The sequence below is a fragment of the Pseudopipra pipra genome, chromosome 27 (assembly GCF_036250125.1).
Source record: "Pseudopipra pipra isolate bDixPip1 chromosome 27, bDixPip1.hap1, whole genome shotgun sequence".
In the NCBI taxonomy this organism is placed as follows: domain Eukaryota; kingdom Metazoa; phylum Chordata; class Aves; order Passeriformes; family Pipridae; genus Pseudopipra; species Pseudopipra pipra.
Genome location: NC_087575.1, coordinates 5,033,061 through 5,048,752, shown reverse-complemented (window position 1 = coordinate 5,048,752; position 15,692 = coordinate 5,033,061). Strand labels below are relative to the sequence as shown.

Sequence of the window (15,692 nt, the reverse complement as noted above, 5' to 3'; positions counted from 1 at the left end):
CATTCCCCCCCCCCCCCAACCGGGCATCCCCTCCCCTTCACTGGGCATCCCCCCCCCGAACCAGGCATCCCCCCCCCAACGAGGCATCCCCCCCCGAACCGGGCATCCCCCCCCGAACCGGGCATCCCCCCCCCCCCCAACCGGGCATCCCCCCCCCCCCCCAACCGGGCATCCCCCCCCTTCACTGGGCATCCCCCCCCCGAACCGGGCATCCCCTCCCCTTCACCGGGCATCCCCTCCCCCGCACCGGGCTTTCCCTCCCCCGCAGCCCCCCCCCCCGCGCACCGGGTATCCCCACCCGCGGTGTGTCCCCCCCCCCCCCCGGCACCAGGCATTCTCCTCTGCGCCCCCCCGGACCCCTCCTCCCCGCAGCCCCCCCGCGCACGGTGCCCACCCTCTGCAGCGCCCGCCCTGCGCCACAGCCCCCTCCCCCTTCGCTCCCCCCGCCTTTCGTGCGCCCCCCCCCCCCTCGCCCTCCGGGCACCGCACCCTGCGTGTGCCCCCCCCCGTGCAGCCTCTTGCACACACACAGACACGCGTGTTCACACACACCGCTGCGCGCACCCCCCGCGCACCCCCCAGCTCACGCCCCTCCTCGAACACCCCCCCGTGCACCCCCTGCCTTGCGCACCCCACTGCAGCCCCCCCCGTTTCACACCCTGCTTGCACACCCCTGTACCCGCTCCCGCACGGACCCCTCCTCACCCCGCGCGTCCTCCAGCTTTATTCCACGCGAACCCCACCCAGCCCCTTCTGCCCCTAAATCGACACGCGCCCCCCCCCCGCAAACCCCCCCGTGCACACTCACAACCCCCCCACACCCTCCCCGGCGCGGGGTCCTCGCACACGCGTGTGCCCCTCCGGCTCGCCAAGGGAGAGGGAGGGGGCTGCAGGCGGGTGGGCAGCACCCTCCGACCTCCCCAGACCAGCCCCCGGTGCCCACTCCGCCTACAACGCGCCCCCAAGCCGGGGGGTCACCCCGCACCCCCTCCCCGCGCCCGGGGGTCCCGGATCCCCCCGGATCCTGGGGGGGTCGCACCGAGGGGTGGGGGGGGGGTCCCGCTCACACGCTCGTGCGGGGCCAACCCCGCGGCCGCACCGGTGCAACCGGGAGGGGAGGGGGGTTCCCAAGGACCCCCGGGCGCGCCGGGAGCGGGGGGTGCTGCGGGTGGGCGATCGCCCGCGGCCCCGCAGAGGTGGCGACGCGGGTGAGGGGGGGGGCCCGAGGTTTATCCGCCAAGGCCGTCGCTGCTGCGGCGGCCGGAAAAGCACCGGGAGGGCCCCGGGGAAGCACCGGGAGGGCCCCGGGGAAGCACCGAGGGGGGGAAAACCGGGGCGGGCGGGGGGACGGGCGGGCGCGGCTGCGCGTGCGGGCGGAACGAGCGACGGCGCCGCATCGCCGCCCGCCCGCCGGGGGGACCGAGGCGCGGGGCGGCCGCGAGGGGCTCGGCGGGACCGCGGGGCCCGTGTCGGGGGTCGCCCCCGGCCCCCCCCTTCCCCCGTTGCCCCTCCCGGGCAGGCGGGCTCGGCGCCGCACGTGCCCCCGCCGGGCCATGGTCAGCGCCCGAGGGCAGCGCAGGCCGGGGGCTGCCTGCAGGTGGGTGTATTTTGGGGAGGGGGGGGAGCGGGAGGGGTAAAGGGGAAGTGGGGACCCCCCCCCCGCCTCCTTCCAGCTCCGGGGGACCTGCTGGGTCTGGGGAACCCCCTCCCTGAGTCCCAGGAATCGGGAGATTCCTGGGAATCCCCCGGCTCGTGGGGATCCCCCGGCTCGTGGGAACCCCCCTGGCGCAGGGGGGGCAGCGGGGGGGGTGCCCGGGTGGGGGGGGGGGTTTGGGAAGGGGGAGAGGGCACCATGAGGGGGTGCCCCGAGGGCACCTCGAGGCTCTGAGGGTCCAGGAGGGGGGTCCTGGGCCTGTTCAGCCGCCCCTGCGCCCACCCCGGGGGAGCTGCGGGACGGGGGGGGGGCCGCGCTGGGGGGGGGGCGGGAGGAGCCCCCGGCGGTGACAATGAGGACGCGATGGGAGTGACCGTGCCCGGCTAAAAATATCCTCCGCCCCCACCCACCGCCAGCGCCGCGGCCTCAAGGTCACTGCCCTGCCGGGGGGGACGCGGGGGCGTGGGGCGGGGAAGCCCCCGGCCCCCCCCGCGCCGCGGCTCCCGCACGCCGCCGCCGCCAGTGCAGCCGCTCCGCCGCGCCGAGAGCCGCCCGCGCCCGCCGCCCCCGCGCCCCGGCACATGCCCCCGCCGCCCCCCGGGCCCCCCGGCGCCCCCCGACCATCCCCGTAGCGCGGGGGCCGTGGCAAGTGAGCGGGTGGGGGGGGGGGGGCAGCGGGGGGGGACCCCGAGGGTGGCAGCGGGGGGGGACCCCGAGGGTGGCAGCGGGGGGGACCCCGGAGGTGGCATTCCATGGAGTGGGGGGGTGGAGGGGTGTGGGGACACCGGGGGTGCCCCGTCTGCGCGTTTTTGGGGTGTGTGGGCGCCGGGGTCTGCGGGTTTTCGGAGTGCGGGGGCGCCGGGGACGCCCTCCCTTTGTGGTGTCGGGGTGTGGGGACACCGGGGAAGTCCTGCCTGAGGGGTGTCGGCGTGTAGGGGCACCAGGGAGGCCCTGTCTGCGGGTTTTTGGGGTGTGGGAACACCGGGGACACCCTCCCTTTGTGGTGTCAGGGTGTGAGGACACCGGGGAAGTCCTGTCTGTGGATTTTTGGAGTTGGGGACACCAGGGATGCCCTCCCTGTGTGGTGCCAGGGTGTGGGGACACCAGGGATGTCCTGTCTGCTGGTTTCTGGGGTGTGGAGACACCAGGGTCGCCCTCCCTGCAGGTTTTTGGGATATGGGGACACTGGGGATGCCCTCCCAGCAGGGTTTGCCTGCTCAGGGTAATCCCCAGCTGCCGGAGTCAGGGGATTTGGGGGGTCCCCACCCTTGGGGACAGTGTGGCCGGAGGCACTGAAGCTGAGCAGGTTTGAGGGGCTGGGGGTGCTCGGTGCTCACCGGTGGCACCAGGACACCAGGGTGGCACCAAGCTCAGCCCTCACCAAAACCAGGGGGACCCCCCCCTGCCACAACCAGCCCTGGCCGATCCAGCTGTGACACTGGGGTGACACCTCCGGGCTGGTGGGACCCTGGGCTGGTCCCAAGCCCAGGGTGGGCACCAGGGGCTCCCGGTGGGTTCTGGCGCCGCGTGGCCTCGACGTGCCAGGGAGTGCCCGGGCAGCGCCCGCCGTGTCACAGCACAGCCATCGAGGCCTTGGGGACCTCCCTGCCTCTCACGACCTTCCCGGTGACCTTGAGCCACCCCTGGGGGTCCCTGTGCAGGGTGGGAACCGCGGGGGGCTTGCGGGGAACCCTCTGCGTTGTTGGGGACCCCCCCCACCCTGCAGCGGGGACGTGGGGCTCTACGGGGGCGTTGGCGAGGTTTGGGGGAGCCCCCCCTCTCTGAGGGTTTTGGGGCAGTGCCGGGGGCGGTGGGGACCCCCGTGTGCCCCCCGGGCGGCCCCGGGGGGGGTCGGCGGTGGCCCTGCGGGGGCAGCCAGGCGGAGCGGCTTTGTCCTTCGGCTGAGCCGAACGGTGGGGGAGGCGGGAGAACCCGGCGCGGCGGCTTTGTCTGGGGACGCCGGCGCGGTGGCGGCGAAGGGGGGGCGTGGGGAGCCCCAACCCCCCCGCTGGACCCCGCAGGACCCCCCGCCCCAGCCCCAGGCACCTGTCTGGCTCCACGCAGGTAGGGTGTCCCCGGCTGCGGGTCCCCTCCTGAGGTGGGAGGGCTGGGGAGGGGATCCCCCTTGGGCTGGGGGCGGCAGGGGGGCCCCGGCTGCCTCTGCCACCCCTGGGGACATCGGTGCTGCCCCCCCGTGTCCCTCCGGGCCCGATCCAGCCCCGGCCCCAGGGCGTCTCCGTGGGGCTCAGGGGAGGGATTTTCTCGGGGAGACCCCGGGACAAGCCGGGGATTCCCCTGCGCCGCGTCGGGGTTGGGGAGGTTCGGGTTGTCCCCGCGCGTCCTCCGCGTGTCCCCGCGTGCGTGCCAGCCCGTGTGCCTCCCCCTGCGCCCTGGGGCCCACGGGCACCCCACGGGCGAACAGGCCTGACCCTGGGTCGGGTGGATCCCCCCAGTGCCAGGCTCTGCCCCTCTGCACCGACCTCGCCGTGCCGGGGTGGACACGGGGCGCCTGGGGCACGGAGGGCCCGGCTGTTGGCATCACCGGGGGTCCCGGCTGTTGGCATCGCCGGGGGTCCCGGCTGTTGGCATCACCGGGGGTCCCGGCTGTTGGCATCGCCGGGGGTCCCGCTGTGGCAGGGCTCGGCTGAGCCATCGTGCTGCTGCTCCCTGGGAGCCGGGTGGCCTTGTCCCGGCGCTTCCTCCAGCCCCGAGGGCCTCAGAGGGTTTGGTGTCCCCCCAGACCACGCTCACACCCCTGCCCTGCCCTCGAGGGAGGGGGCAGCGGCGGTGGCACCCCCAGCCCGCCCCGTGCTGGCGGGTGGGCAGCGGCAGGGGCGGGGGCGGGGGGGGCTCCCGCCGGCACCGCCAGATGCTCCCCAGCCTGGGACATATGGCCAGGGCTTGGCGGCGGCGGGAGGAACCGGGGCCGCCGCGGGGGATTTTTGGGGACGGGGGGGGGGCCGCAGGGGGTCTGACGCACTTCGTGCCCCGGCAAAGCCCGAGCCGCTGGCGGGGAGCCCCCGTGACCCCGGGCAGGGTCACCGCGTGGGCCCCGCCGCCCCCAGCACCCCGTCCCCTGCCCCACGGCCAGGGGGTTCCCTGCTTCCCCGTCCCCCTGTCCCCCTGGGCACAGCCCTGGCACGGCCGCTGCTCCCCCAAATTCCTGCCCCACCCTGGCCGGGCCGTGATTCCCAGGCAGGAATTAGCGGGCGGGTAATAAATAAATCACCCGCGGGGAGCCTTTCGGCCGCCCAACGCTATTTTTAGCCGCACCCTCCTCCTCTGCAGTTGCTCCAAGGCAGTGTCGCTGCTTCGGGGCACGGGGGGGAAGTGGGGGGTCCCACTGCCACCCCACAGCCACCCCCAGGGCACGGGGGGCTGCTGCAGCCCAGCTCTGGGGGGTTAAGCCGTGTCCCCCCACCCGTGTCCGTGCTCTGTGCAGGGGGTGGAGGTGCTGCCGTGACCGGGGTCGCCCTTAGGACCCCTTTGCTGTCCCCATCCCACGGGTCCATCCTCAGCCATCTCCTCGGTGATAACCCAAGTGACACTGCAGAGTGGGTGGGTGCCCGTGTCCCAGCCCCGAGGGTGGCAGGGGGACAGTGGGACCCCCTGTGCCACGCTGTGACACCCGGCTGTGGCCACGGGCATCCTGCTGCTGTGTCACATCCTGGCGGGAGCCGCCGGGAGCAGGGACACTCAGGCCCGTGTCTCAAGGACACACGGTGACCGTGGCCAGCAGAACTCCTGCCTGAGGGGACCTGCCTGTCCCCATCCCCATCCCTGTCCCCGTGGTGAGGACGATGGGGACAGGGAGGACCACCCTGCGCATCCCACCAGAGCATCCCTGGGGATGCAGCCCCAGCCACGGCATCCCCTTGGGGGTGCAGGGACAAGGGCTGGGGACTCCTCGGGCCTTCACGGTTTTAACCAGCCCTCCGGGTGCTGAATCCTTCCGGATTCATCCCTGTGGATGTCCTGGCAGGAGGGAGATTTAATAAGGCCCATTTACGTCTCCATCGATAGAGGCTGTTGGTGAAACGACCACGGAGCGGTGGTTAATGAAATATTTACTGACACTGGTCAGGGAGGGCTCCGGGGCGGCTTCACCCCCCCCCGTTTGAGGTGGCAAAAAGTTTTCCGGGCTGTGGTGGGGTGAGCAGTGCCCTGGCACAGCTCCGGCATCCCCGGCACGGCCGCGGCGAAGGGCCTGGGGCCGCCGGCCCCGGGGAGACGTTTCCCCTCCGTCCCTGCCCGCTGCGTATTTTTCTCCCCATCCGAGCATTAAAAAGAAATCGGAGCCCATTTTCCTGCGATAAATTTGGCAGAATGGAGAGAAAATGATCTGGCTCTGGAGGGGAGCCAGGGCCCCGGCTGCACACCGGGAGCAGCTGGGCGCTGGAGCCCGGCCACGCTCCGGAGCTCCCGGAGGAACCGGGAAAACATCATCCCTGGCTCTGCCGCGTCCCCGGGGGATGGGGAAGGGGTCCCGAAGCCCTGCTGCTCCCCGGGGAAAGGGGGGGTGCTGGTGGTGGCAGCCCCACGCCGGGTGTCCCCGTGCCGGTGTCCGTGCTGATCCCGGTATTCCGGGGTGCGGCAGGACCGGGAGCCTGGAGGCCTGAAATCCAGGGAGCTGCTGCACCCCGGGGTACAGCCCTGCTGCAGGGCTGGGGGGGGCTGCAGGGACCCCCCGCTCCCCTGTGTGGGGAGCCCTGGGCTGGTGCTGGGGCCGTGGGCTCGGTGTGGGGGCTTGGAGGCCGTTTTGGGGGTTTTGGGGGGGGTTCCGTGTGACGCAGCCCCTCGTGCAAAGGGGCCGTGGGTGCGATGGAGCCCCTCGTGCAACGGGGCCCTTCGTGGGGTGCAGCCCCCCGTGCAACGGGGTCGTTGGTGCCGCAGAGCCCGTCGTGCAAGGGGGGCTTCCCTGCCACGAGGCCCTTGTGCAGCGGGGCCGTTGGTGCAATGCAGCCCCTCGTGCAGCGGGGCCGTGGGTGGGAAGCAGCGACTCGTGCCAGGGGGTCTTTGGTGGGACGCAGCCCCTCGTGGAAGGGGCCGTCGGCGCGACGAAGCCCCCCCGTGCAGTGGGGTTTTTGTGCGGCGAGGCCTTCCTGCAGGGGGGCTCCTCGGGGGATGCAGCCCCCCGTGGAACGGGGTTGGTGGTGTGGTGGAGCCCCTCGTGCAGGGGGGTCTTTGCCGTGGTGCAGCCCGTGCTGCGAGGGGGCCGCTGGGGCGACGCAGCCCCTCGTGCAGGGGGGCGGTTGGTGCCGTGGGGTCCCTCGTGCAATGGGGCCGTTTGTGGGACGCAGCCCCTCGTGTAGGGGGGTTTTCTGTGTGATGCAGCCCCTTGTGAAACGGGGGGTGGTTGGTGCGATGCAGCCCCTCCTTCGACGGGGTCTTTCGTGCTCCCCCGGCAGTGGGGCTGTCGGGGCGATGCAGCCCCTTGTGCGAGGGGGCCTTTTGTGTGACGAGGCCCTTGTGCAGCGGGGGGGTGTGTGCAGGGCAGCCCCTCAGCGAGGGGGCTGTTGGGGCGATGCAGCCCCTCCTGCAGTGGGGTCCCTGGTGGGATGGAGCCCCTCGTGCAGTGGGGTCTTTCACGTGGTGAAGCCCCTCGTGCACTGGGGCCGCTGGTGCAGGGGGTCTGTGCATCAGGGGGTGCCTGGGGGGGCAGGGGACAGGGTGACCCCCTGAGTGGCAGTGCCAGGGCAGGACCCTCGCCAGGTGCAGTGGCTCTGGGGGTCCCTGGCCCTGCAGCCGGGGGGGTTTGGGGACCCCGCTAACGCCACGTCTCCTCTCTGGCCAGGCGTGGAGGGAAGCCCATGGCCCCCGGACCCCCAGGCCCCCCCCGCACCCAGCCCCGGCCCCGCAGCCCCTAACGCCCCGAGGACCCCCCCGGCCGGCCCCGGGGAGCCCGAGCAGGTAGGGGGGCACGAGTGGGGGTCGCGGGGTGCTGGGGTTGTACCGGGGCGCTGGGGGATGTTTGGGGGTGCTGGGGGTGCACTGGGGCTGATGGGGGGGCTGCACTGGGGATGCCGGAGGCCGCGTTCTCGGGGGGCTTGGGGAGGATGAGGGGGAGCCCGGGGGGGGGGGGGGTCACGGGGCATGATGAGTTTTGGGGCGCAGCGAGGCTGGAGGGGGTGCCGGGGGCGGTGCTGGGGGTGCCTGCGGGGGGCAGGGGTGTTTGGGGTGGGGGTGTTTTTGGGGGGGGGGGCAGTGCGGTGTCTGGGGGGCTCCGGCAGCCCCTGGAGGGGGGGGGAGTGAGCGCGAGGGGGGCGTGGCGAGCGCCCTGAGGGGCGGGGCCAGGGGCGTGGCGCGGTGCTCGTCAGCAGAGGTGTGGTCTGCCCTGGCCAATGGGAGCGCGGGACGCGCCCCCCGCCCCGCCCCCGGGCGCTCCGGTGCCGCCGCCGCGCGCCCCCGGGACCGGCTCCGGCTGCGGCGGCGGCGGCGGGACCCGGCCCGGCCCCCGGGCACCGGCACGGCAGGTACCGCGCACGCCGGGGGCGAGCCGGGCCGGGGGCAGCCGAGCCGGAGCCCCCCGGGGAGCCCCCGGGCAGCGGGAGCCCCGGGCGCGGCGGGTTCGGGGGCGGCGGGGACGCGCAGCTGCGGCTCCGTTACGGCGGAGCGGAGCCGTCCCGGGGCCGCGGGGCAGCGGCAGCGCCCGGCGTGCGGGGGGCACCGCGGGGCGCGGGCACGGCCCGGGCTCGGGGTCCGCACACCCCGGGGGTGCGGAGGGGGCGGCGGGGCCGCGGCGGGGGCAGGACGCGGTCCCGTGTGGGCAGGGCGCGGGCGCGTCCCCGACGGGCAGGACATGTCCCCGTAGGCACGACGCGTCCCCCCGTGGGCAGGACGCGGGCGCGTCCTCCGTGAGCGCGACGCGTCCCCCCCGTGGGCAGGACACGCACCTGTAGGCGCGGCGTGTCCCCCCCGGCAGGACGCGTCCCCCACGGGCAGGGCAGGTCCCCGGTGGGTGGGACACGTCCCCATGGGCAGGACGTGTCTCCCCCAACAGGACACGTCTCCCGTGGGCAGGGCATGTCCCTGTAGGCAGGACGTGTCCCCACGGGCAGGACGTGTCCCTGGGAAGCATCACCTGGTGCCGGGCGGGACGAGGACGCCGATCCCGGCTCCCCGTGGCCCCCCCACCCACGCAGCCCCCCATCCCCTGTCCCACAGGTCGCCCCCGCGCCGCTGAGCCATGCGGGATCGCCCGGCCCCCTCCCCGCCAGAGCCATGAGCGGCTGCCGGTACAATGGGGGGGTGACACGGCCCCGGGGCCCCCTGAGCGCCTCCGCCCGCTCCCTGCACCCGCTCGAGGGGGAGACCCAGCCCCTGCGGCCCTGCCCGTCCCCCGGCCTCGAGGTGGTGGTGTCGCGGCCGGAGCAGCCCGGGGGTCCGGAGCCCGGCCCGGCGGCGGCCCCGGGGCAGGATGGGGCTGAGGAGCGGGGAGGGGAACCCCGGAGGAACCAGAACATCGGGTACAAGCTGGGCCACCGGCGAGCCCTCTTCGAGAAGCGGAAGCGCCTCAGCGATTACGCCCTGATCTTCGGGATGTTCGGCATCGTGGTCATGGTCACGGAGACGGAGCTGTCCTGGGGGGTCTACACCAAGGTTGGGGGGGCGGTGGGAGGCGGGTGGGGGTCCGTCCGGGGGTCCGTCCGGGCTCACCCTGCCCCGCTCCCCTGGCAGGAGTCGTCGTATTCGTTTGCACTGAAATGCCTTATCAGCCTCTCGACCCTCATCCTCCTGGGGCTCATCGTCATGTACCACGCCAGGGAGATCCAGGTGAGGGGCACCCGCCCGTGGGGGTCACTGGGGTGGTCCTGCCGTGGTCCTGCCGCCCCGAGGGTCCCACCGGCGCCCTCTGTGCCCCCGCAGCTGTTCATGGTGGACAACGGCGCCGACGACTGGCGCATCGCCATGACCTACGAGCGCATCTTCTTCATCGCGCTGGAGCTCATCGTGTGCGCCATCCACCCCATCCCCGGGCAGTACCTGTTCACCTGGACCGCCCGCCTGGCCTTCACCTACGCCGCCTCCGTGGCTGACGCCGACGTGGACATCATCCTGTCCATCCCCATGTTCCTGCGGCTCTACCTGATCGGGCGCGTGATGCTCCTGCACAGCAAACTCTTCACCGACGCCTCGTCCCGCAGCATCGGGGCCCTCAACAAGATCAACTTCAACACCCGCTTCGTCATGAAGACCCTCATGACCATCTGCCCTGGCACCGTCCTGCTGGTGTTCAGCATCTCCTCCTGGATCATCGCCGCCTGGACCGTCCGCGTCTGCGAGAGGTGCGGGGGGGGCTCCCTGGAGGGGCTGGGGGGGGGGAACACGGGGCTGGGGGGCAGCTGAGGACACACGGTGCAGACCCCGAGGGGGGGTCGGGGCAGAGGGGAGACCCTCTGGGGAAGAGACGTCTTGGAGAAGAGCCCCCCCACTGCCCGGGCTGACCCCCCTTGGTGGGGCCCCCGTGGTGGCCACGATGGTTTTTCCAAACCAAGACGAGGTGGGGGTGGCCGGACCCCCAGGGTGTCCCCAAACCTGTGCCAAGCTCCTCTGTGCCCCCCTGGGGTGGGGCAGGACCCGCTCTCTGCTGCCCAGGTGGAGCTGGGGGTCGCTCAGAGGGGACCGAGGACCTGGGGTCTCACAGAGGGGACTGAGGCCCCTGGGGTCTCCCAGAGGGGTCCCAGGAGGTGGGTGGGGGTCCCGCGGAGGGGACCTGGCTCGGGGTGTGCCCGCGCTCCTCAGCTGCTCCCGCGGGGCGGGGCCGGGATGCCCGCGCCGGTGCCCTCCCCGTGCCCGCCCCTTCTGGGCCGGGCCCCCCCCCGGGCCGCGCATTAACTGCTCTTGTTTTCCCTCCCCGACGCTCTGCTGCTTGCAGGGACAAACTGTGAGTGACCCCAGGGACCCCCAGCGCGTCCTGCACGGGGCGGCCCCGCCCCAGGCTTCTGCTTCCCAGAATTTAGGATTAGCTGCAGCCAGAGCCGGGGGGGGGGTGGGACAGGGCTGGGGGGCCGGGGGGGCAAAGGGGCCATGGACACGGAAAGGGGCTGGAGCCCTTTTCCACTTGGAACCTCAGCAGCTGCTTCCTGTCCCCCCTGTGCCCCCCAGCTGGGGGTCTGTGGTGCCCAGCCTGGCTGTGGGCATGGAATGGGGGTCCTGTTGGGAGGGGGAGTCGGGGCACAGCTCCTTCTGTGCTGGCTCTTGGGGGGCTCTTGGAGGGAGGGGTTGCTGCAGGGATTGCTGTGGGTTCTGGGGTGACCCTGGCAGGGGAGACCCCGGCAAGAAGCTGGGAAGGAGCCACTGGATCCTTATTGCTTCGAACAAGAGGCTTCGGATGAGCCTCCAAAGGGTTTTCCTTGGCTCTGGACATCGTTCCTTGGTGTTTCCCCTCCTTAACCTGCATGTTTTGAATGCCTGGAGGGAGTCCTGGGTACTCCTTGGGAGTGGGGAGATCTGCAGGTCCTGGGGAGCATCACTGTGGGGTGACATCCCGGGCTGGAACCCCACCCAGGGGGGTGAGGGGTGCCCCCTGCATCTCCCTGCCCTGGGATGAGGGGTGCCCCCAGCACCACCCTGTCCCATGGTGCCCCCCCATCTCCCTGCCATGCCCCTCAGTGCCAGATGAGGTTCCAAGCCCCCCGGGGGGGCCGGGTGGGGGGACGCAGCAATCCTAAATTCCTCACCGCACGCTTGAGCCCCCCCCCCCCGGCTTGCTCCCGTCTCCCCCCTTCCCTCCCCTCACCCCGTTTTCCCAGCTCCCCACTGCTCCCAGCATGTCCCAGCCCTGCTGCCCAGCTTGGCCACTGCTCCGTGTCCCCGGCCGGGCTCGTCCCCCTGTCACGGGGGTCCCTCGGGGAGGGGTGGGGGGCACGGCCTGCCGTGTCCGTGGCGCCGGCTCTGGCCACGGAATCTCAAAGCACAGCGTCCCCCACTGCCCCCCCGGTGTCACCCACGCTGGTCTCGGGGCCCCTCGGAGCCGGGGTGGCCCCCCAGGAGCTCGGGGTGCCCCCCAGGAGCTCGGGGTGCCCCAGTTCATCCAGGTCTCTGCAGGGACGGGGTGTCCCCTCCCCGGGGGTCTGCGGTGACACCCGTGTGCTGTGCTTTGAGATCTCTGGGAGGGCTCCAGGGGGACGGAGGTCACCGGGGGGCTGCTCCGAGCCTGTCCCCTTGCTGTCCTCATCCAGCAGCACCCCCCGACCCAGCCCCACTCCTGGGGGGGCACAGCCCACTCGGGGCGTCCCTCCTCCCCGTGTCTGGAGCGGCCGTGCCTGATGTCCCCGGGGTGTCCCAAACTTCTCTGGGGCTCCCAGCAGCACATCTGGGAGCCCGGGGACTCTCCTTGGCTGGGAACACGCCCCAAACCCCTCGTGGCAGGGGCGAGCGCGGCGCGGGCGGTGCCAGCGGTGCCAGCGGTGACAGCGGCTGCGCTCGGCCCCGGGCAGGTACCACGACAAGCAGGAGGTGACCAGCAACTTCCTGGGGGCGATGTGGCTGATCTCCATCACCTTCCTGTCCATCGGCTACGGGGACATGGTGCCGCACACCTACTGCGGGAAGGGCGTCTGCCTGCTCACCGGCATCATGGTGAGCGCCGCGGCGGGGGGGGGACACACACACGGCCCCTGAGCCCCCCAGGGATGGGGGAACACACACACATGGCCCTGCATCCCCCAGGGATGGGGGGGGACACACACATGGCCCTGAGCCCTCCAGGGCTGGGGACACACACACACACACATGGCCCTGCACCCCCCAGGGATGGGGGGGGACACACACACGGCCCCTGAGCCCCCCAGGGATGGGGACACACACACACACACACACATGGCCCTGCACCCCCCAGGGATGGGGGGGGGACACACACACATGGCCCTGAGCCCCCCAGGGCTGGGGGGACACACACACATGGCCCCTGCGCCCCCCTAGGCTCTCCCCCCTCCCTCACCCCGGGGGTCCCTGCCCGCAGGGCGCCGGCTGCACCGCGCTGGTCGTGGCCGTGGTGGCCAGAAAGCTGGAGCTCACCAAAGCGGAGAAACACGTCCACAACTTCATGATGGACACGCAGCTCACGAAGCGGGTGAGACCCCCCGGGCCGCCCCTCCCCTCCCCCGAGCGGCAGGACCGGCCCTCCCCCGGCCCCGCCCGCCCCTCACCCCCGGGCATCCGGTGGCTTCCAGGTGAAAAATGCTGCTGCCAACGTACTCAGGGAAACGTGGCTCATCTACAAACACACCAAGCTGGTGAAGAAGATCGACCATGCCAAAGTTCGGAAACACCAGCGTAAGTTCCTCCAAGCCATCCATCAGTAAGTGCCAAACCTTTACCTGCTTCCTACCAGGAATGGTGTCCCATCCCAGAGGTTTTATTTTTTCCCCAGGAGGAGAGCTGGGTGCTTCCTCCCCTTCTGCACCTGCCTGGAGCTCTGGGTTGGGAGCCAGGAGGTCCCTGTCCTTGTCCCCTGTCCCTTGTCCTTGTCCCCTGTCCCCATCCCCCATTTCCTGTCCCCCTCCCCTGTCACTGTCCCTTTTCCTTGTCCCCTGTCCCTTGTCCTTGTCCTCCATCTGCTGTCCCCATCCCCACTTCCTCCCCATCCCCTGTGTCCCCCATCCCCGTCCCCCTCTCCCCATCCCCTGTGTCCTGTCCTTGTCCCCCATCCCTGGTGTCCCCTGTCCCTGTCTCCTGTCCCCTGTGTGTCCCCCCACCACTATGGGATGCTCCCCCAGCACGTGGGGCCCCCGATGCTCCAGGGGTGACCCCAGGGGTGCCCAGTTGATGAGATTGGTGTGACCTTTGTCAGGAGAGCAGGGCTGGGGGGCTCTGAGCCCCCTCGGGTGCCTCCTGCTTTGGGGGGGTGGGACTGAGGGGTGCCTGGCTTGGGTGGGGGTCCTTGGCGGGGGGGGGTCGTGCTGCTCTGCTCTTGTGCCCCCGCGCTCTTCGTGGTGGTATTAAACCTGCTGTTGTGTTTTGTCTCTGTTCTGCCCTGTCCCTGCAGAGCTCAGAAGTAAGTCACCCCCTTTCTGCCCCCCCCTCCCTCCCTGGCTGCTCCCCTTTGCATGAGCTCTGGCTGCCACGTTTGGGGCGGGGGGGACACCTCGGGGTGGCCCCCCCGGCTCTGTCTGGGCCGCAGGGATGGAGGGGCAGGGGCTGTGCTCGGGGGGGTCGGGGTGTGGGGGGGCTGCATGCTGGGCTGTGGGGGGGCTGCATGGGGGTCTAAAGGGGCTCACGGGGGTCTGAGAGGGCTCATGGGGGGAGTCACCGAGCCTGAACAACCCCCCCTGTGTCTCCCCAGGCTGAGGAGTGTGAAGATGGAGCAGCGGAAGCTCAACGACCAGGCCAACACTCTGGTGGACCTGGCCAAGGTGAGCGATGTGAGGGGGGGTCTGGGGGGATTTGGGGGGACCCCATTGTGGGGGGATCCAGCACTGAGCCCCCCCCCGTGCCGGTGTGGTTCCCCCCAGACCCAGAACATCATGTACGACATGGTCTCGGAGCTGCAGGAGCGCCACGAGGACCTGGAGAAGCGACTGGGAGCCCTGGAGAGCAAACTGGAGGCGCTGGGGCTGAGCCTGCTGGCCCTGCCCGGGCTGGTGAGCCAGGCCCTGGGCCAGCAGCAGAGGGAGCTCCTGGGGGCTTGGCCCCCCCGGCTCTGCTCGGCCACGGCCCCCTGCACCCCCACCCGCGCCCCCCGCGCCCCTGCCGGTGCCCCCCCCGCCTCTGACAGCGGGTGAGGGGATGGGGGGTGCTGGGGGCACCCCCGGGTGCCCTTTTACAACCTCCTCCACCCCCTTGGACGGCGGGTGATGGGGAGGGGGCTGTGGGGGCACCCCTGGGTCTTCCTCTGTCACCTCCTCCCTCTTCGGACAGCGGGTGATGGGGGGGGCACCCCCAAAGTCCCTTTGCACCCCCACCCCCACCATGGACAGCGGGTGACGGGGTGGGGGGGTTATGGGGGCACCCCCAAAGTCCCTTTGCACCCCCACCCCCACCATGGACAGCGGGTGACGGGGTGGGGGGGTTATGGGGGCACCTGCAGGTCCCCCTTTGTCACCCCCCCACCTCCTCAGACAGGGGTTGGTAGGGAGGGGGGTGCGTGAGGGGGGGGCACAGGTCCCCCTCTGTCACCCCCCCCACCTCCTCGGACAGCGGGTGATGGGGAGGGGGGGTCTGGGGGGGCCCCTCTTATGTCTGGCCATCGTGTGGCTGATTTCAGTAGCTTTGTTCTGTAAAGCCCTGTATAAATTTCCTGCGTTCACTGTGCTGGCTTGAGGCTGGAGCCCCCCCCAGAGCCCCCCCTGCCCCCCCCGGCCGGGTGGGAGCTGAGCCCCAGCCTCCAGGAGGGCTTTTTGGGGGGGTGGGATGCAGCAACCGCTGCACTGGGGGGGCTGGAGCAGCCCTGGGAGGGGGGGCAGAGGGACAGGGGGGAGAAACCAGGAGCCCTGAGTGTTGTGAGGGGGGGTTTGGGGGCTGCCCCCCGGGTGTGGAGGGGGTGGAGGTTTGGGGACAGGGTAGGGGGACGCCTGGGGGGTCTTGCCCGGAGGGTGCGGAGCGGGGAGAGACCCCCGTGGTGAGAGCAGGGCTGAGCCCCAGCGTGGAGGATTTCGGGGGTGGGGGGGTGTCTCTGTTCCTGGCTCTGCCACGAAGTGACCTTGGCGAAGTCACGTCACCTCTCTGTGCCTCAGTTTGCCCCGTCTGTAAAATGGGGGGGGTGGGAGGTGGGGGGGACGCGGCACCGACCGTCGCAGAGCACTGGGAGACTCCTGGATGCAATACCGAGCCCGGCCCCCCCCGGGGGTGGGCGAGGACCCTCTGCCGGGACCCCCACAGCCCTGCACCCCCCCGGGGCCGGTCCTGCTCCCCCCCGCCGGGGGAGGGGGGTCGGGGGGGGCTGAGGCGCAAATTAAAGGAGCCTGAACTGGACGCGTCACTCTCTGCTCGCGGCAGCGGGACCCCCCCGGCGGGGGGGCGGGATGGGGTCCCGGGGGGATGAAAGGGGGTGAAGGAGGGTGTTTTGGGGGGTCTTTGTCGCTCCCCCCACCCTGGG

At 72.0% G+C, this 15,692-nt stretch overlaps 1 protein-coding gene across 2 annotated transcripts; it reads left to right on the top strand.

Annotated features, from left to right (window-relative positions):
- Nucleotides 1–1,480: 1,480 nt before the first annotated feature.
- On the top strand, nucleotides 1,481–15,568 carry KCNN1 (potassium calcium-activated channel subfamily N member 1). 2 transcript variants are annotated; one of them, XM_064637436.1, is made up of 10 exons: nucleotides 1,481–1,597; nucleotides 7,449–7,564; nucleotides 8,819–9,253; nucleotides 9,332–9,427; nucleotides 9,521–9,939; nucleotides 12,094–12,235; nucleotides 12,618–12,728; nucleotides 12,829–12,956; nucleotides 13,941–14,010; nucleotides 14,110–15,568. In XM_064637436.1, exons 3-10 carry the CDS (start codon nucleotides 8,876–8,878, stop codon nucleotides 14,377–14,379), a joined length of 1,614 nt encoding a protein of 537 aa, XP_064493506.1. In that variant the 5' UTR covers nucleotides 1,481–1,597; nucleotides 7,449–7,564; nucleotides 8,819–8,875; the 3' UTR covers nucleotides 14,380–15,568. The 2 variants fall into 2 exon arrangements, with proteins under 2 accessions (XP_064493506.1, XP_064493507.1); XM_064637437.1 differs by lacking the exon at nucleotides 1,481–1,597 and adding an exon at nucleotides 2,088–2,303.
- Nucleotides 15,569–15,692: the final 124 nt, after the last annotated feature.

Excerpts from the sequence above, each read along its gene's own strand:
- KCNN1 (XM_064637436.1), top strand. The coding sequence starts at position 8,876 with ATGAGCGGCTGCCGGTACAATGGGGGGGTGACACGGCCCCGGGGCCCC. Across the intron at positions 9,940-12,093 it reads ACCGTCCGCGTCTGCGAGAG|GTACCACGACAAGCAGGAGG; the intron begins GTGCGGGGGGGG and ends GGCCCCGGGCAG. Across the intron at positions 12,957-13,940 it reads TTCCTCCAAGCCATCCATCA|GCTGAGGAGTGTGAAGATGG; the intron begins GTAAGTGCCAAA and ends GTGTCTCCCCAG.